This window comes from Nematostella vectensis, chromosome 1 (genome assembly GCF_932526225.1).
Source record: "Nematostella vectensis chromosome 1, jaNemVect1.1, whole genome shotgun sequence".
Lineage (NCBI taxonomy): Eukaryota > Metazoa > Cnidaria > Anthozoa > Actiniaria > Edwardsiidae > Nematostella > Nematostella vectensis.
The window spans coordinates 5,715,887-5,735,560 of record NC_064034.1 but is presented as its reverse complement, the minus strand read 5'-3'; the positions used below and the strand labels follow the sequence as shown (position 1 = coordinate 5,735,560).

Here is a 19,674-nt window from a genome sequence, read left to right as displayed (position 1 = left end):
TAAATTGCTGGATGGTCACAAGAAGCGACGATAGAAGACTTCGATAAAGAAGACAGGCTCTATTCCGAACAAACAAATGGCCGTGGGACCTACGTTGTGTTGCACAATAGATTGCGCATAATTTGACAGTTAGTGACAGTGTTATACACGAACTAAGTGGCCTAATACATGCCAGCCGACAGTCGTCGTCAACGACACGCATGCAACATGTAAATCGAAGATCCAGATGTCTCCGCGTATGGCGTCAGAAACCGTTCAAAATTCCCTGGGGTAAAAGCGTCGCCGGTAATTGGTTTTCACGGCACCGGGTTTTATTTGACGGTGCCGGGTTTTCTAAAATCCCTGACATGGTAAAAGCGTCGCCGGTAATTGGTTTTCACGGCACCGGGTTTTATTTTGACGGTGCCGGGTTTTATAAAAGCCCTGACAAAATTACCCGGGGAAAAAGCGTCGCCGGCAATTGGTTATCACGGCAACGGGTTTTATATGACGGTGGCGGAAATTTGCCGAGGTAAAAGCGTCGCCTGTACCTTTTTCTATGGCACCGGGTTTTATTTGACGGTGCCGGTTTTTTCGAAAGTTTCTTTGATTTGCGGGGGTCTGATTTTAAGTTCCGTATGCGTGGTCTGAAATTACATCCGAGGCCTGGTTTATTTCCGTGGCCAGGATTTATTTTCGCAATAACGATTATTCGATAGACTATTTTTAATAATAAATTCATTTATCATTATTTCTTTATAAATCCAAAGAAATGTTGTTTAATATTAGTTGTTGCGCGCAAAAAGATAAGGGGAACGATGCAGAAAATAACAAATCATAGACGGTTAGCAGTGGTTGCCGGTTTTTATTCTCACATTTGTGAATTTTTTTTTTTTTTTTTACAATTGATACTGATGTTTATGTACGCGAGAATGGCCCGTCACTTTTTCCAGAATATGTCCATTCCTTTTTATGAAGAAAACGTTTTCGTTTTGAGGAACTGGTACCGAGGAATCTTAGTTTTTTTTTCAGATACTTTCTCCATTTACCAAAGATGGTGACAGGCACTGTTTTTCTCTTCTGATTACAATTCATAAAGTTTACGAAGCACCTGCGGTACGGCAGCCTAAAAAATGACAAGAATCATGCAGTTTTTCCAAATAAGGAATTTGTTAATTTCCTTATATGGAAGTTACCAATTTTGTCAAAAATGACAATTTTTGCGATGAACATGAACTACGAACTGCTCACGATGCAGCATTTTTTCATCCGGGTTACCCGTGTGAAAAAGAGATCGTTCCCAGTCTCTAAAATGGTGGTAAGCTTGCAAGAACGTGTGTGGTTTTTTGGGACTTTAAGGAAATTTGTGGGTCCTTCTCTGAGATTAGTTTACCAAGTGAGAGCACGTGCGACTAAACAGGGAAGGAGTTGACTGATATAAGAGGTAACTTAAATATTATTTACTAGATTAAAATTGGAGTAAAACTGAAACACCCCACACACTTACTTAATGAGGAACAGAATTAAGCTTAATGCTTTTAATAATGCTTTTATTACAAGTACTATTCTTTTCTAAACATTTTTTTTGTGTGGTTCTTCCTTTTTTTGCTCTCCTTGCCCCTCTTTCTCTTTCTCTTTGCTTGCTCGCCTTGTTTTTGCTGAAAGATAAAACAGGAAGGACTGGTCACCATTATACCCAACAACATTGGGTACAAGGGTGACCAGCACTGTGGGCTGTAATTAGGTGAGACAGAACAATACTGCTACATTAAGGGTGACAGATCTCCCTTTCCATGACTTTGTCAGAATCTGCCAGCCATTACATCCATAAAAGTACTTAGGGCTGCAAGACATTGTTATCATCATAAGACATCTCTTGTAAGGAGCCGATGTCAGAACTACAGCAATATTATAGAATAAGCACAAAGAGATAGAGTTATATAAGGTATATGTTGTTTCAATTGCATCATGTCCCATCTTCTCAGCCAGAGACTTTGAAATTCGGGTCCATTGCAAGATCAAACTAATAGCACCAGCCGACAGAGCAATGATGTATGTGTGTCTGTGTGTCCATTGCAAGACCTCGCCAGTATACACCAGCCGATAGAGCAATGATGTAAGTCTGTGTGTCCATTGCAAGACCTCGCCAGTATACACCAGCCGATAGAGCAATGATGTATGTATGTCTTTGTGTCCATTGCAATACCTCGCCAGTATACACCAGCCGATAGAGCAATGATGTAAGTCTGTGTGTCCATTGCAAGACCTCGCCAGTATACACCAGCCGATAGAGCAATGATGTAAGTCTGTGTGTCCATTGCAAGACCTCGCCAGTATACACCAGCCGATAGAGCAATGATGTATGTATGTCTGTGTGTCCATTGCAATACCTCGCCAGTATACACCAGCCGATAGAGCAATGATGTAAGTCTGTGTGTCCATTGCAAGACCTCGCCAGTATACACCAGCCGATAGAGCAATGATGTAAGTCTGTGTGTCCATTGCAAGACCTCGCCAGTATACACCAGCCGATAGAGCAATGATGTAAGTCTGTGTGTCCATTGCAAGACCTCGCCAGTATACACCAGCCGATAGAGCAATGATGTATGTATGTCTGTGTGTCCATTGCAATACCTCGCCAGTATACACCAGCCGATAGAGCAATGATGTAAGTCTGTGTGTCCATTGCAAGACCTCGCCAGTATACACCAGCCGATAGAGCAATGATGTAAGTCTGTGTGTCCATTGCAAGACCTCGCCAGTATACACCAGCCGATAGAGCAATGATGTAAGTCTGTGTGTCCATTGCAAGACCTCGCCAGTATACACCAGCCGATAGAGCAATGATGTATGTATGTCTGTGTGTCCATTGCAATACCTCGCCAGTATACACCAGCCGATAGAGCAATGATGTAAGTCTGTGTGTCCATTGCAAGACCTCGCCAGTATACACCAGCCGATAGAGCAATGATGTAAGTCTGTGTGTCCATTGCAAGACCTCGCCAGTATACACCAGCCGATAGAGCAATGATGTATGTATGTCTGTGTGTCCATTGCAATACCTCGCCAGTATACACCAGCCGATAGAGCAATGATGTAAGTCTGTGTGTCCATTGCAAGACCTCGCCAGTATACACCAGCCGATAGAGCAATGATGTAAGTCTGTGTGTCCATTGCAAGACCTCGCCAGTATACACCAGCCGATAGAGCAATGATGTAAGTCAGTGGTTTTGTGTACTGTCCATTGCAAGACCATCCAGTATACTGTTTAACAGCAGACAAAGCAATGTAGTAAGTTGGTGGTATTGTAGTGTTCATTGCAAGACCTCATCAGTACACACCGGCTGATAAAGCAGGCTACTGTAGTTAGTGATGGAATAAGCTCCTTTTTAAAGACTGACTTTTAGGAATACACATAATTGATACCAGTATTTTTGGTAGTGGTTGTTAACCCACCTTAGGTTGGGTGTCTGATACCTCTGATGCCACCTAAAAGAGTAAGACAGTTGTTATATATATTACTTTTGTTAGACTTGTCAAGGATACTAAAAAGATAAAACCTAAATTTGTAGGTGGGAGGCATGAAAATACAGTAGGATTCTTTTTTTTTTTAATGCAGTTTTAAAACAAAAATGTAGCTAAGTTGTGAATGTGCATCTCTTGTAAGACTTTTAAAAACATGCTGTTAAACAAAAAACATTTGTGGCTATAATTTGTTGAAAGTGATCATGTGTATAGTAGTATGTGATGGAAAGCAGTGTCCGCCTCCTAACCTCATTTGCCAGAGACACCTCTGCTGGTACCTAAAAGAAACAAGATGGCTTAACCAAGCTGGACTATCGTTTCAGACATACAGCTTTACATTTTATTATTATTATACTAAATGATTTGCCTGAAACTTTACAATACTTTATCATGTTCATTTTTGGTAAAAAGAGAAAAAAGATTAATCAACCAGCTAGATGTACAGGTACATAACCAGTGAATCACAGCTTAAAAAGTGTGCTTCACCACCAGGCCACACAATACATACAATTTACATAGAAAACTGACCAAATACCTGACTGCAGCCTGCTGTTTCAACTGTCTCCTCTGCAAAAAGTAAATAAATATCAATTAATAAAAATAAAAACTCATTAATCCCTCCTATCACCAGATTTTAATATTTTTTTTATACCCAGCTTCCAGTTAGTGCTGTGCCATAAAAGGTTTACCAAGACAATGTTCATTGTACAATTGCTCCACCTTTGAAAAAATCCTGGATCTTTCTAGGAGTGTAACAATAACCTCAACCATTATTATGTTCTATCATTCATAATTACATAGTGCATTTAAAGGTGTGTTTTTTGTCCTTATTTGAAAGAAAGTATTTTCAAATGACACTATTACATAATACAAATTGGTGTTGTACATTAATACAATCTGGACCATACTGTAGTTTTAGATCTCTGCATAGTTGAATATCTGTCTGTTGTCAGTTTAATTATTAGTGCCCAATAAGTCACATTAATATATTTCACAATGTTGTGGATTGTGGCCTAGAACTTGTCATAGTAATTAGTCATTACTACCATAACAGTCACCTCTTAGTGTATCTTCCGCAGGAGATTCCATTGGAAAGTTTCCACAGAAAGAAACCTACACAGACATATAATACCATTATAAGTACATAGTGATAGTAAAGTAAAATTATGATCATTTTAACAGACAGACAGAAAGAAAGACAGACAATCAGACATGGACTTACCTCATCTCCTAAAAGTTGTGCACTTTGTTGGTGATCCTAAATAGAAATTAGCCAAGTATTTTAATTTCATTGTGTTAGTTTCATTGTGTTTAGTTTCGATTCTTAAAACAAGTTTTTGAATTGTATCACTAAGTGAGAGTCACAATTACCAAGAAATGTGTTTCTTAAACATGACTATGGCCCCATTTGGAATTAATTCACAAATGATTGGATAGAATATTATTCGAATAATTGATTTCGATTAATTTCATAACTCTTTTTTGTTTAAGTTGTACTGTCTGTCTCACCCTTTCAGCAAAGTTAAGGGTCTCATGTCCCTTTAATTGGTCATCATGCCTCACAATTTCTCCTCCAGCCCTATGCAGGGAGAAATGTAGAGGCATAATGGCCATGGATCCTGCCCAGTCATAGACCATCTGTGTAAATAAACAAAGATGCATATATAATTAAAGTCATTTGAACATTATGATGTTCATAAAGCTTAATAACCTCTTGACTTAATGCTGATACAGCTGAAACCCGCAGTAAGAACTTACATTTTTCTATGTTAGGTTCTTGAAGGGGCAGTTGCACTGGTAGTGCACATTTGTTTCAAAGTCAAAATACACAGTGGAATTGTCATTTCTTGAGAGCGAAATAGACAGCTGAAACAGCATGTAGATGTGAAATCCATTTGTATTGCACCGAATTTACTCACAAGAAGACAATCAGACAGATTATTTTCCAGTAGTTTTTCCCCTCCCCCCATTTATTGCACCACATATATTGCCTAGGATTCTAGGGGTATAAATGACAAATCTTAATTTTCAGGTTCTTACTTGTGAGTTTCCTCTGTACTTTGAATAGTAAATCATTTCACGTATGGAACCGGATTGTTTAAAATTACAGCCTCATATAGATAGCACAAATGCAATTAAGCAAAACAGATTGTTAATGCTGTGTGACCATATATGTATTCATTTTGAAGACTATACACCGGCCGATAGAGCAGTATTGTAGCTGTAGCTTATCGTATTATGTGTTGTTAGTGCATTTTGGCAGGTAAGAACTTTATTTGAAACATACCTGAAAACAGGAATGCTTGGAAAAGGAGTTCCTTATTAGTTTGCCATCAGGGCCTCTGACGGCTATTTTAACAATGTCTGCACCCTCGGGTGGGGCACAGACCCTTTCTTTGCGTTGCCTCCTAATTTTTTCCTTGGAAAGATGTGAAAATAAAACACTAAGTAATAAGAAATTTTTTTTTATTCTATTCATGCTTTTGAAAAAAAGATAATTAATGCAATATAGTGGAACCTCTGCAACATACAACACTATACTGTATAATGTCTGCTGAGATTATAATCAAAGAATATATAATATATATATAATATAATATTTCTAGTATAGCTGTAGTATTTGGTAATTTGTATGTTTACCAGGACACACCAGCTGATAAAGCGATAAGGCTACTGTAGTACTGTTATGTTAAGCTCCTTTTTAAAGACTGTTAAGGAATACACATAGCTGATATCAATGGTAGTGAGTGTTACCCACCTCATTTTGTGTGTCCAATACCTCTTGTGGCACCTAAATAAAGTAAGACAGTAGTCATGCATACGTTACTTTTGTTAGACTGAAAAAAATTTGGAATGATAACTTATGATGACCTTATGTGGCTAAATTTGTAGGTGGCATTAGATATAGGGGTCCCTTGGTATTCTTTTATATGAAGGCTGTTTGAAAAGAAATGTAGCCCAGTTGTCAATATGGATTTCTTTGTAGGACTTTTAAGAACATGCTGTTAAACAAAAACCCTTGTGGCTAATTTGCTGGAAGTGAAACTTTGTTTAGAAGTGATGGGAAGCAGTGTCAGCCTCCTAACCTCACTATGTGCAGGAGACACCTCTGCTGGTACCTATAAAAAGAAACACGATGGGTTAACCAAGTTGCATTATTGGCATAGATGTACAGATGTATAGATAGACAAGCAATTACCATTCCATGTTACAATGGACTTCATAAAATTGTTGACATACGTTAAGATTTTGAGGCTCCACCGGTCCCCCCATCACATCATCCTCCTTCTCTTGGAGCTTGCCAGTTGTATCAAACATCTAGATCATACAATGTACAGTTAAAAATCATAGTTTATCCTTGTTAATATTATCAATATTATCATTTCATCATCGTCATCATCATTATTATTATTACTATTATTACTCTGATGATCACTTGTATGTCTGAATTGGAAATATTTTATATAAAATGTTATTTTTATATAGCAGAACCATTTGTTTTGAACCATTTGTATTGTAAATAGTAATTTAAAGAGATCGTTAAGTATTTTATTTCTCAGTTCCGATAAAGACTACAGTTATGAATCACTGATTGAATTGATGCACAAACTCTGTAATTCTAAGCCTGTATAAGCAACACATTTATTGGTGTGACCAGCTCAGTTAGCGAAGATTTTCTTTTGTTCTTAGGCGCATGCAAGCGACCACAATTTTTTTTATGATTTTTCCGATTATTATTATCAGGATATTTATTATTGATATAATCTTCATTATTATTTTTATTATTATTTTCGTAAAATACAAAGAACATGCAAACCTTAGAAACGATGGTCGTCTGGCTGTGCTGATCCTTTTTCCTGGGAATATAATAACATGCATTTGTTGTATACTAAGTTTCAAACCCTGATGACAATAAATAACCACAAACATTACTTGATGTACACCTTGGCTCAAACTTTTAACACTATTCTGTAATACACTTTGTACCTGTCATTGCAAAGGGAAGCTTCAAGTGCATCCTTCTGCTGTCGAAGAAGCAGTTCTCTTTCCTTCATTCTGAGCCTAGATGAAGATTTATGTCATTCACTTTCTTCACTAGATCTAGCGTTAATACAGTGACCTCAACTTGAGATGGTTTGTAGATTTCATCAGATTCCCCCTAATCAGATTCCCTGTGGTTCTACTTTTATTTATTTGGTATGTACCGCTCCGTCTTGAAAACTTCAAGTGTCCGCCCCATACACTGTAATGCCCTTTCAAAAGCTTCCTTTCGTAACTCGGCTGCGCCTAGAAATACAAAAAAATACAAACATTACTCGAGCAAGTTACACAAGGTAAATTCTGTGGGAGATTAGTATGGAATGCATTAGCATTGATGCTCCACTTATTTCCAGTGGGGAAAAGCGGTTGGGGTAGGGGGTGGGTGATACTTATTAGTTATTTCCCCCCTCCCCAATCTCTCTGAGAAAAAAAAAACGTTAAGAAAACTGCATACCAACAAACCGCTCAATAATTGTTGGGACTGCTTGTCCAAGAGATGGTGAGCAGACAATCACTTGTGGTGTCCTGATATGCTCACCTCCCAAAGAATCTGAAGCTGGATTTTAAAATTTACAACAGTAAAAAAAGTGCACAATTTTTTAAACAACAAAAATTGTATCTTGACTTACCATCTTTGCCATATTCTGTATTCATCGCCCCTAACCAAAATATGGGTGTGGCAGAGTTGGAGGATTGGGATATATCAGCAAGGTGACTAGAAAAAAGCATAGAAGAGATAAATAAAATACAACAGTTCTATCTGACATAAAAATAGCAAAACTATGAAGATCTAGAGGAGGGAACATAATAGAAAGGGTTGCAGCCCCCATATGAGATAATAAAAACAAGAGGCCCCACCAGTCTTACTTTGTGCTGCGAATCCCCCCTCTGAATAAATCCTTAATCAGTCCCTTTATCTAAAAGCGCGGTGCCCCTTCATTTGCTGGTTCTGTTTTAAGGAATGAGGGCACTACCTTAAAAGCTCTTTCTCGCATGGCTTTAAAAAAAGCCTGCTGCATATTAAAACAATAACAAGTCCGCGGCATGAGTCATGTGCTTGTCCCAATACCTTGGATGGAGACAAACAATAGTTAGCATATTAGCCATGTTTTTATTGTTACAATGATGCTACTGATAAACATTCGATTGCTTTTTTTTGCACTCACTGCTTTAAATGTAAATGGCAGGAAAGTAGGTTCAGCAGTCCCGCTTTCATGCTGCGCCATTCTGATACACTCTACCAGGGAGGAGTGAAGCAAGCCTTAAACAGGATATTAATAATTGTTAAAAGAGAGTTAAAAGAGAGCCCTACAGTTTTTAAATATATTTATATATTATTATTTTTATCCACGGGAATGATAGCACCACTTATGATACATACCTGGTGGGTGGAATATACCCCTGTCACTGGCATCCTCCTTAATAACACCAACTGGGTAAGATAAATTGAACTGCTATGAATTCTGATGCTCTGAATGGAACATGCAAAATTTACATGCACTTACCTTGTATCCCACTTCCATGGAAAATAGGACCAGCCTCGCAGACTTGGTCATCTAATTTAAGAAATCATAAAATATGATTGTGCACAAAAATCGAGTGATATATTGGGAAACCTTTTAACAAAATCAAACCAGTCCTCATGGTGCATTATACCTTCATCAGAGTCATGCATTGCCTCATCTGTGTCATCTTCTATAACTTGGGGGACAATAGGCAATGATTGGCGACTTATAAATAACTCGTCAAAACTTGGTGAGGGCGATGTCACAATCGTGGTTGAAGGGGTCGCAATCGAAGATGACACGGTGGTAGTGGTTGTCGCCGTCGTGTAGGTGCCACTTGTTGAAGGGGTCGCAATTGAAGATGACATGGTTGTAGTGGTGGTTGTTGTCAGGGTGGATAAAGTGGTCTGCGGTGCATCATTCGTGCGTCCTAAATAAACCTTTTAACAGTAGACAGGGAGATGTATCAAACAAAGGCATTTTACAACAAGGTTGAGAATTTCTAGGCTTTAAAACTACAAACAGAATGTTAAGGAGAAATTTGTTTAAATTTATCTTTGATTTTAAAACAGGGAGCAAACTTGGAAATAGGAAATTTACCATTGCTATTACACCCTTTTTGCAATTAATAAATACGTTCTATCTGCCATGTTTTTCTTTTATGTCAAACCTTAGTTTTCGAGGTTCTGTATTGGTCGCAAATCTCTTGACCACCAAGATTGCAACCAATTGGCATCAGGCGATGATTCCCTGTCATTGCAGCTTTGTAGAATGTGATGCTGAAAAAAGTTTTATCACTCAAGTCAAGTTTTATTAACCATTACAATATTTTAAACAATATGTAATTAAAATATTTATTGAAATTGTATGCAATATCTGGCAAATTTCTTAGGATGAGTGAAACCATGGAACATACTATAACATACCTGTCAACTCTCCCGGTTTTTTAAAGTGATGCGAAAATAAAGTGTCTCGAAAATTGGGATGAGCCAAAATTAAGTGAGTACACAAAAAGCCTTTGGGTGAAATATTATGTTGATAAGCTTTATGGAAACACCTTGTCTATTTAGTACATATAGTACTGGAACGAGTTGGGTATATATACCTTATTACACTTAATTTTCGCGACGTCAAAATTTCGCGATTTTGAGATGACGATATTTCGCAACACTTTATTTTCGCGATTTTCCTATTTCCGTAAAAACCATATCACTTTATTTTCACGATTTTGGGATAATAAAACCAAGCAAAACAAGTGGAAAATTAAAATGTGCTGTAATCATCAAAACTGAAACAATTTGTAACAATATGATGCGTGGGCTAAATTGAGCACACTCATGTTTTTGCTACAGTTTTGATGATTAAAGCACATTTTAATTCAATTTGTTTTGATTTCATTGTCCCAAAATCGCGAAAATAAAGTGACCTGTTTTTTTTTTCGAAAATAGCGAAATCGCGAAATATCGCCGTCTCAAAATCGCGAAATGTTGACGTCGCGAAAATTAAGTGTAATAAGGTAAAGAGCGTTTCACCGGTTTATGAAAACCGCTCTAAAATCATACATTAGAGAGATAAGGTTGACAAAAATGATATTTTCACAAAATGCTGCAAAAAGAATGGGTTCGTAGCAAAAAAAATATCGCAGACATAACGCACCCCAAACGTCGAATGGCCATTAATACATGGTGGAGCCTAGTCATTTAAACAAACACAAATATCTTATATGTGGGCGAGCACGCAAAAAGATTCCCATCGCGTTTGAAAAGGAGTGCCACAGAGAATTGTAAAAAAATATGACGTGTTGGTTTCTATGTGTGAGTGTGTGTAGGGGGGGGGGGGGGGTGGTTGAGGGAAGGCAACTGATATGGCAAACATTTGAAGAAAGAGCTAACAACTCTAGGGGGGATCTAAATAATAATAAAATTACCGTAAGTATTATAGGGACCGAGATGGAACAAATTGGTCTTAAAGGGTAATTCAATGTAATTTATCGGGATGCTAGATTTACCTCTGTGTGTCCCTAACGCATGGCAACTCGCGACGAATTAGGTCCAGTACTGTGGACCAAGAGGCATCTGATGGAAACTTAACCTTAGCGGTGCCTGCCGGAACCGACGGTGGCCGATCTCTGTCTTCGTCCTCCAGCCAAACAAATGTGCGAGAAGGTTGATTTCCTCTTCTCCTGGCCCTCGAAACACGTGGAGTAGGGGACCTCGAGGATGGATTGAACATTGGCCCCGCCGCCCTAACGGGACTGGGGTGACTTGCTAAAAGGTTACCCAATGATTGATTCAATCGTTCATATGCTTCGTGATTGATTCAATCGTTCATATGCTTCGTCATCGGACATTTTCTCTCTCGCCGTTGCCTCTATCTATCCTTCGAACTCTACAGTAATTCTACAGTAAAATGATCTATCTTATCTTTGGGAAAGCACACACTGTGAATGATTACGTCAACAAGCTATGATAACATATTTCCCACGCCGGTGGTAGGAAAAGTAAACAGCGGCACTGCTACACAGGAGCGGTTTATTGTCTATCTTTTTAAATTTCCTGTTTAGTTAAAGTCGCATTGTCACCAGTTTACTTCCGGTCGATTACTTAACAATCTCCGATGATTTTTAACGGAAAATGCGAAAAATATTTCAAAATATTGAAAGCAGTGTGTCTATTTGAAGTTTCTTTGAGGACGTGACTGATAATTTAGAGCGGATGGCCTGTTTAATATCTCGGATTCTAATAGATTCCTTTGTCTTTTGACGGTTGAGGTTTCCGTCGGACCTCCGGAAGTAAACTGGTCAATGCGGCTTTAACACCTCCGATATGTCAATGCATCACATTTCTAGTGCGACCCCTTGATTGAGAAATCGGAAAAAAAAAACTTTTCCAAACAGCAAAACACCAAAGGCGCTGTGTATAAAATCTAGGACAAAAATGTTTTCATTGTCAAACATTTTGGAAATTGTTTACTATAGATTTCAGAAGAAATCTTTAAAAGAGTGACCCTTGCTATTTATTTACGGTTTTAGTGTGATTACATGGTGGGTGATTGCACCACTACAAATCTCCCCTTCAACTCAGAGCGTTGATTTAGGGCGTAGTTTTCTCAAGCCGGTTAGTTTGATTTATCACGTTAATTAATAAATGGTGGAATGTCATGAATTTGACACGCACCGTGTTTATGAGCGTCGGGTTTTCGCATGTAAAATGCAAAACAGTGGGCGGGTGTTTTGAAGTTTAGCCTTTATTTCTTCATCGTGGATCCTACTTTTACACTTTCTGCTCAAACATGAAAAACCTTTTCAAAGAAAAGCTTTTGGTAAACAACTCGAATAAAAGAAATTAACAAAACAAGAGGAGTAACCAAAAAAATTACAATCACAGAACCTAATAAGTAACAGAATATGAAATATGTTCAATTATCATTTTGATTTTTAAGGTCTTTTGAGGACCCTCGACATATGTTTCAAGATCCTTTAGAGACCCTCTTTGGCCGAACATCTGGCCTTCCTTGATAAGAAGACCATCTGCCGTGAAGATCTGATCCCTATTTTCGTACGCGTCATCGAGCAAGATAAGCCTACGGATAAATGAAACAGATAATAGTTTTTTTCCGGTTAAACAAAACTAGGAAACGTTTGCAAACACCTATATCCTTCCTGTGCTTTTTACCTGATGTTGACATTAAGAGGGGCCACGGAGGACTGGAGCTGTGCATAAAGTTTGTATGGCTTCACAAACAGCACCAGCCTCCATTTCTCCCCGGCTTCACTCCTGTATGTCGGGCTTGTGAGGGGTTGTCCCGCGCATGCTGAGGCCGCTTTCTCTTTAAACGCCTCTGTGCACCAGAGAAAAGTCTCTACCCTCAGAGGCAATTTTTCTACGCTTGGAGTGCTCTGCATAAAAAAAAGGAAGATTAAGTTTATTTTATCAAACAATAATGGGCAACTTAGAATGAATGCTCAAAGATACAGCGCACTGTGCGGGCAGGTTTCCGTGGCCGAAGAAAGTAAGCGCTGGATCCGCGAGCATGCATAGAAAGCGGGCCATCAATCACGACAAATGGTTTACCTTTTTAGCAATGGCGTGGGCTAGGCGTTCAGCATACGTCCGGTACAGCTCAACGTGGCCCGACGCATAGCTGACTCTATGGCGTAACATCTGTTCCTGGTTGCCATGAAAATGACAGCCAGGAACACCACAGGTTCGACTGCGCTCCTCGCAGTTGGTTAAGTGCAAATTCAATCCATCTCTACAAGATTAAAAAAAAGCATGATTCAGCAGAGTTAGTTAAAAATTTCATACGTCCGAATATGCATTGTATGTTCTAGTTCCACACCGGAAAAATATTAAAACTAGCCAGTGTATACCTGTGGTATGTACTCAAGATACCTTAGCATATAAAATAAATACCTTTTCACGTTCTCCGTGCAAAGCACACACTGGACCATGCGCTGAAAACACTCATATTGGGAGTGCCTCTCTAGTAGCGCACGTGGCATCCGCTTTTGGCACTCTGCACATTCCGTCATTTTTTGTGGGCACACTTGTAAATGAGAACTTAGTGCCGACCTTTTCACCTTAACGTTGCAGCTTGGGTTCGTACACTCTGTCTCTCTCTCTGGGCAGAGATGGTCAAGTACAAGCCCAAGCTCCCCATTGAATGGACAGCGCTTGCACTTCGCTTGCAAGCGCCTTATTATCCTTTTGAGGGAGATGTTCTCCCTCAACTCCGCCGTTGCGCCAAATTCTTCGCGGCATTCTGGGCACTTTCTGTTGACCCTCTCGGCACAAGAACTGCAGCATGAATGTCCGCAATTGGGCATTACCACCGGCACCAGCATAACAGTGCCACTAAAAAGAAGGAGGTGAATAGTCCGTTAACCTTCCATAAAAATAAATAGAGTCAATAAGTTGGTTTGAAATCTGACTTACCACACATTACAGATAAAGTCATCTGGGGCATCTCCGGTTATAATATACATAGTTGAATCCATCGTTTTGATCGTAATTGTCTAAAGGCCAAACCGCACTAGTTCTTTTAGCTGTTCGTTCAGGGACAGTGTAGCGTGTAAGTGTCGGCCTATAAGTGTAGCGTGTAAGTGTCGGCCCATTATGACGTATTAGATGATTTCGACATCTAGGCTCTGACGTCTATGCAAAACACTGGGCAGGCAGTAGCTGGATTATTGCCATTGGCCGAGTGTTTAACAAAGTATAAGCTTGACAAAATAGAAATGATACCACCTTTTCAGTCCGTCTTCGCTCTACTCATCCTGCTTTCTTGCCTCTTCAAAACAGGTAAGGTAGCGATTCTCAACTAGTAGTATCTTATTTATTTTACCAAGCCATTTAAGAAAAAATACGCTGTCAACCTCACGTGGCCCTCGTCAGAGGTCAGTGTATGGTTTTTGAGCTCTCTGTCTTTGTGCTAGACAACCGTAAACTTGACGAGAAAACTCCTTTAAAAATCTGTGGGTCTGTCTGCTCACGCGGCGGCAAATCTGCCGATTCTACATTTGATTCGTCCGTTTTGCAAGATCGAATTCGCTGGCGATGGCCGGCGATTGAATTCCTATGAACATACGAGGTACATACAAGCGAGGTTTTCAGACCTTTCGAGCATTTGGTCGGGAACACCTTAAAATCTATAGCACTCAGATTTCAAGGTGTTCTCTTCCAGAGACAACGTATAAAATATAGTGACTTCTGCTGATTTTTTTCGTACAACAAGATCTTCCGCTGTCGGTCTCCTTATTTGGTGATACTTTCGCGCCAATTCGGACGTTAACCGCGAGGGGACTGGAGAGTGGCGCTCAAAATTGTGTCTTCAGGACTTGACAATTATATTCAGTCATAAGAGTGGTTTTCAAAAACCCATGAAATACTATTTAGGTTATTTGGTACTGTAATACACAGTCTTTCTCTTTTTTCTGGCTTGACTATTAGGATTTCGAAAACCACACTATTAGTGTCAAATACTATAAGTTTTTTGTAATTGTCTTGCTTTCCACTACCATGTTATTTAAAACCATTTAATTTGATTATTTACAAGGTCATTGTGTGGACCCCGAAGCAATCGAACGGTTCGTTGAGACAGCGCATCAAAAGTATGTAGAGAGCATAAATACATTAGCGGACAAATCGGCATCACCAAGCAAGTTGTCAAATCAGTTTGTGTCAATGCAAGCAATTTTGTCAAATAGTAAGCGCCTGCGATGGTTTTTGACTGTGAAAAAACCATGTAGTGACAGTCTGCTACTGTCAATCATCAAAAACTTATCAGCATTGGAGGCAAAGGTGAGCGATGTGGCTGCTCGTTTGAGTGCTATTATCCCTCTGATAACGGAGGAAGTGATGTATCGTGCGCCAATGTCCAGGACTGGACAGGTGGGACGACCGCAGTTCATCATACCAAAAGAGCAGCTGGAGGTGATGAGAGGATACAGGCTGTCATGGATGGACATTGCTAGAGCTCTAGGTGAGTACATATAAGAGAAAGGAAGATATTTTAAACTAATACTGAGGAAAGGGTCACGATGCAGTCTCTTTATAATTTCAATTGTTTCTAATATTGGGGGGGAGGGAGGGAGTGGGGAGCACTTGCCCCATGTCCCACCCCGTGCTACAGCCCTGATTCCTAATCAATACATCATACATTTTAATCTCTATATTTTAATGCAAAAGGTGTTTCGATATCAACTCTTTGGAGGCTTCGTAAAAAATACGACATTGACATTGGCAAGAAAAGGAAAGCTAGAACAGTGTCCGAGCAGGAGCTGGAGGGGATTATCCTTGAATTGCAACAAACTTCTCCAAACATTGGAATAAGGATGATAGAGGGGGAAATCATATCACGAGGACTCTACGCTGCTAGATCTAACATAGCTAACAAGCTGGTGGAGATGGACCCCGTAGGACGGGTGCTGCAATGGAGCAGACAGAATCCCAGAACGAAATACCACGTACCAGGTACACGCTTGTTTTAACAAATCATACAGACTGGCTTGCAGGCTCTTATACTATTGTCAATTATCAAGTTTATTTTCAAATATTTGCTCGGAGGGAGCGCAATCTTTTTCGAGAACCCCTCTACTGAAACATGTTCGTCCCGTCCTCCGAGCATTGACTTTCTATTAGAAACTTCTAGTATTAGACCTTTGATTTACCCGATGAATGCATTGGGCCTGCAGTAGTCAATATTTTGTAGATTCATCGCCCCCTCAAATACTACGTGGTTTTACTGTAAGCATACACTGTTCTACCTGATAAGGTAAAATCAGTTTACCTTGATAATTTGTAAACCTCTTTTTTTTCGTGGACTTCATTTGTTATGACAGTTATGGATATATGGATTTAAATATCAATAGGAACAAATAAAGAGCTTGGGCTACCTGTGACTCAACGAAGTCAAGTTATAAATGACGACGACTTGCGCGAGAGCTTGCGAAAACGGGAGCGGAGCTATCCCTTTTATAGTTCTCGCGTTCGTGTTTAACGGATGCTCTTTTTCACAGGGCCTAATAGTTTGTGGCATCTTGATGGCAATCACAAGCTTATACGGTAAACTATGGCCTACTCGTCTTTAAATCTCTATAGTTACAGTTGTACTTCTAGTCATACCGACAAAAAGCAATGTCAGGGGAGGGCGTACGTGCCCTTTTTAGTCGTTTTTTTTTTATTAGGCTTACAAGGCTTACAGCTTTACTAACGTTTTCCATCGCCCCTGCTTTTAGATATGAAATATTTGGCTAAAAAATGTAAACAAACAAGACGAGAAGGCAATGTTCTTGCAATGTTTGCATCGCAGTGTTTGCATCGCTAAATTCCACAGCGACAATGTATTTACATAAAAAGACACAAACTAGCTACCTTGTGACCCCAGCTGTAATTCCTAAGGATCCATTTTACTTGTTTTACACATTAACTAATGATAATTAGGCATTTTCCCCCATGCATTTTGACACATTTCCCCCGCAAATTCCGTGCGTTTTTTTCAGCGTATTTAGAAAATTGCGCCGAGTGCTCATGGACAGGGTGTGAAACCCCTCCTAAGATACTATACGACGAGACAAAATACATTTTATGCGAGCTCGCTCCGCTCGTTCTATGAATAATCTGCTGATCTGTACGTGTTTTTTTCTTTACAGGTGGAGACTTGTGATTCATGGAGGTATAGATGGGTTTTCGAGGTTGGTGGTTTTTCTAAAATGCTCTATAAATAACAGGGCGAAGACGGTAGCACACCTTTTTCTGGGAGCAACTGAGGAATTTTGCTGGCCATCGAGAGTGAGGACAGATAAAGGTGGCGAGAACCAGGAAGTTGCCAGACTGATGCTAGACAGGAGGGGGGAAGGGAGAGGAAGCATCATCCAGGGTAGTTCAGTCCATAACCAGAGGATTGAAAGACTTTGGAGGGATATGAGGGACATGGTGACCGAGTATTTCAGAAAATTATTCTTTTTCTTAGAGGACGAAGATATTTTATGTCCTGACAATGATATTGATCTATTTGCCCTACATTACATTTTTTTACCAAGAATCAACTTTAATCTCGAAAAATTTAAGAATTCCTGGAACAACCATAAATTATCTACAGAAAATCAGAAGACTCCAAACCAATTATATTTATTAGGTATGCTTAGATTATTTGGCTCAGACTATATTGCTGTTAAAGATTTTTTCGAAGACAACACAATAGATGAAGACACTTATGGAATATACGAACCGAACCCGGGGGTGGCGGAGGAGATGCAGGATGACGAGATCGAAAGGGTGGTTGTACCAGCCGTGAGTCTACAGGTTGGGGAGGCTTGTTGGAATGAGCTCCAGTCTGTTGACCCTCTTCAGCAAGACCATAATCATGGCATTCCATCCTTCATCCAGGCTAAGGCGATCATCGCGAGGCACGTACGCTGAGCAGATGTTCAGCGTACGTGATCTTCTGATTATTGTGTTGATCTCCATTTGTTTGTATAATTATTTTTGTCGCATTCTAACTGATATAACGGAATAATTTTATTACCTTTTTTGGTTTACCCTGATTGGTTGAGTTGATCACGTGATCTACAGTCCCTCTTCTCCCCTCCTGTCTAGCATCAGCTGGCAAATTCTTGTTTCTCGCCACCTTACGCTTTGAGCTTAGTCCGACATTACAGAATAGACATTCTCTGGAAAAAGTGACGGGCCATTCTCGCGTACATATACATCAGTATCAATTGTAAAAAAAAAATTCACAAATGTGGGAATAAAAACCGGTAACCCCTGCTTACCGTCTATGATTTGTTATTTTCTGCATCGTTCCCCTAATCTTTTTGCGCGCAGCAACTAATATTAAACAACATTTCTTTGGATTTATAAAGAAATAATGATAAATGAATTTATTATTAAAAATAGTCTATCGAATAATCGTTATTGCGAAAATAAATCCTGGCCACGGAAATAAACCAGGCCTCGGATGTAATTTTAGACCACGCATACGGAACTTAAAATCAGACCCCCGCAAATCAAAGAAACTTTCGAAAAAACCGGCACCGTCAAATAAAACCCGGTGCCATAGAAAAAGGTACAGGCGACGCTTTTACCTCGGCAAATTTCCGCCACCGTCATATAAAACCCGGTGCCGTGATAACCAATTGCCGGCGACGCTTTTTCCCCGGGTAATTTTGTCAGGGCTTTTATAAAACCCGGCACCGTCAAAATAAAACCCGGTGCCGTGAAAACCAATTACCGGCGACGCTTTTACCTCAGGGAGTTTTGTCAGGGATTTTAGAAAACCCGGCACCGTCAAATAAAACCCGGTGCCGTGAAAACCAATTACCGGCGACGCTTTTACCCCAGGGAATTTTGAACGGTTTCTGACGCCATATCCGCGGACGCCCGGAAGGTCCGAAGTAGAACCAGACGTGACTTTTCGCGGCCGATGATAAAAAAAGGATCCAGCTATAATTAAGAGCCCTAGTATGGCATCCTTGTTTTTGTCATCGTTTCCTGTGCTTGTTTTCGATAAATCTTGAATACCTCCTGTAAGTGCCATACATGATGTAAACGTCGCCTTTTATTGCTTAGTTTCGCGGTATGTCGTCTTTGCGCAATGCATTACATTTTAGAATTTCACGGTTCGTGGATCGTGCGTGACTTTTCGTTCTTGGGGACCACTTTCTTGAAGCAAACATACCCTGCGGCGAGTATAGCTTTGCGTGCGCGATGCCGTGCTTACTCTCTTGGCTTTATGTATCACGGAATTCAAAATAAAACTCTCTTAGCGGTTATTTCAATCGTGAGATGCCTATTTGTAAGACTCCTCACCACCCCTGTTTGAATTTGTCCGCCTGGAAATGCGTATTGGCCGTACCCCTTCCCCCTTTTTTAAATTAACCTTCAAGTGGGCATTTATGTTAAATCTGCATTTTTGTTGAAACACTCATTTATTGCGGCACATAGCAATAACGAACTTGATACTCGAAAACGACTTAAAAACTCATTTTATTTTACATCGCCGCTATCTTTGTTAATGCATCGTCCAGGGTCCAATATAGTTGTTCCCTTTGCTATCTACCGACAGTCACCATCAATAATCGCAGCGGATGTCACGGATCGTCGCCTGAGTATCTGAGGATGTG

At 39.7% G+C, this 19,674-nt stretch overlaps 3 protein-coding genes across 5 annotated transcripts; 1 reads left to right on the top strand and 2 right to left on the bottom strand.

Annotated features, from left to right (window-relative positions):
- Positions 1–1,502: 1,502 nt before the first annotated feature.
- LOC125560910 lies at positions 1,503–11,677 on the bottom strand. 3 transcript variants are annotated; one of them, XM_048723277.1, is made up of 23 exons: positions 11,059–11,668; positions 9,721–9,829; positions 9,202–9,490; positions 9,051–9,101; positions 8,927–8,977; positions 8,712–8,806; positions 8,520–8,614; positions 8,175–8,260; positions 8,000–8,101; positions 7,710–7,791; positions 7,492–7,566; positions 7,322–7,361; positions 6,745–6,822; positions 6,591–6,623; positions 6,263–6,295; positions 5,792–5,923; positions 5,014–5,142; positions 4,727–4,762; positions 4,563–4,617; positions 4,040–4,071; positions 3,753–3,782; positions 3,436–3,468; positions 1,503–1,637 (listed from the first exon to the last, which is right to left on the bottom strand). In XM_048723277.1, the coding sequence occupies exons 1-23, from the start codon at positions 11,280–11,282 to the stop codon at positions 1,542–1,544; spliced, it is 1,986 nt and encodes a 661-aa protein (XP_048579234.1). In that variant the 5' UTR covers positions 11,283–11,668; the 3' UTR covers positions 1,503–1,541. The 3 variants fall into 3 exon arrangements, with proteins under 3 accessions (XP_048579234.1, XP_048579237.1, XP_048579241.1); XM_048723280.1 differs by lacking the exon at positions 6,591–6,623 and having other exon boundaries at positions 11,059–11,677; XM_048723284.1 differs by lacking the exon at positions 5,014–5,142 and having other exon boundaries at positions 11,059–11,675.
- A 601-nt stretch (positions 11,678–12,278) lies between these two features.
- Positions 12,279–14,149, bottom strand: LOC5519078 (TNF receptor-associated factor family protein DDB_G0273433/DDB_G0273509). Its single transcript, XM_001638954.3, has 5 exons — positions 13,988–14,149; positions 13,466–13,906; positions 13,124–13,304; positions 12,725–12,948; positions 12,279–12,632 (listed from the first exon to the last, which is right to left on the bottom strand). Exons 1-5 carry the CDS (start codon positions 14,047–14,049, stop codon positions 12,440–12,442), a joined length of 1,101 nt encoding a protein of 366 aa, XP_001639004.3. The 5' UTR covers positions 14,050–14,149; the 3' UTR covers positions 12,279–12,439.
- Positions 14,150–14,205: 56 nt separating this feature from the next.
- LOC116603019 lies at positions 14,206–17,971 on the top strand. The gene is made up of 5 exons (XM_032363936.2): positions 14,206–14,353; positions 15,108–15,533; positions 15,740–16,024; positions 16,570–16,615; positions 17,203–17,971. The coding sequence occupies exons 1-5, from the start codon at positions 14,209–14,211 to the stop codon at positions 17,969–17,971; spliced, it is 1,671 nt and encodes a 556-aa protein (XP_032219827.2). The 5' UTR covers positions 14,206–14,208.
- Positions 17,972–19,674: the final 1,703 nt, after the last annotated feature.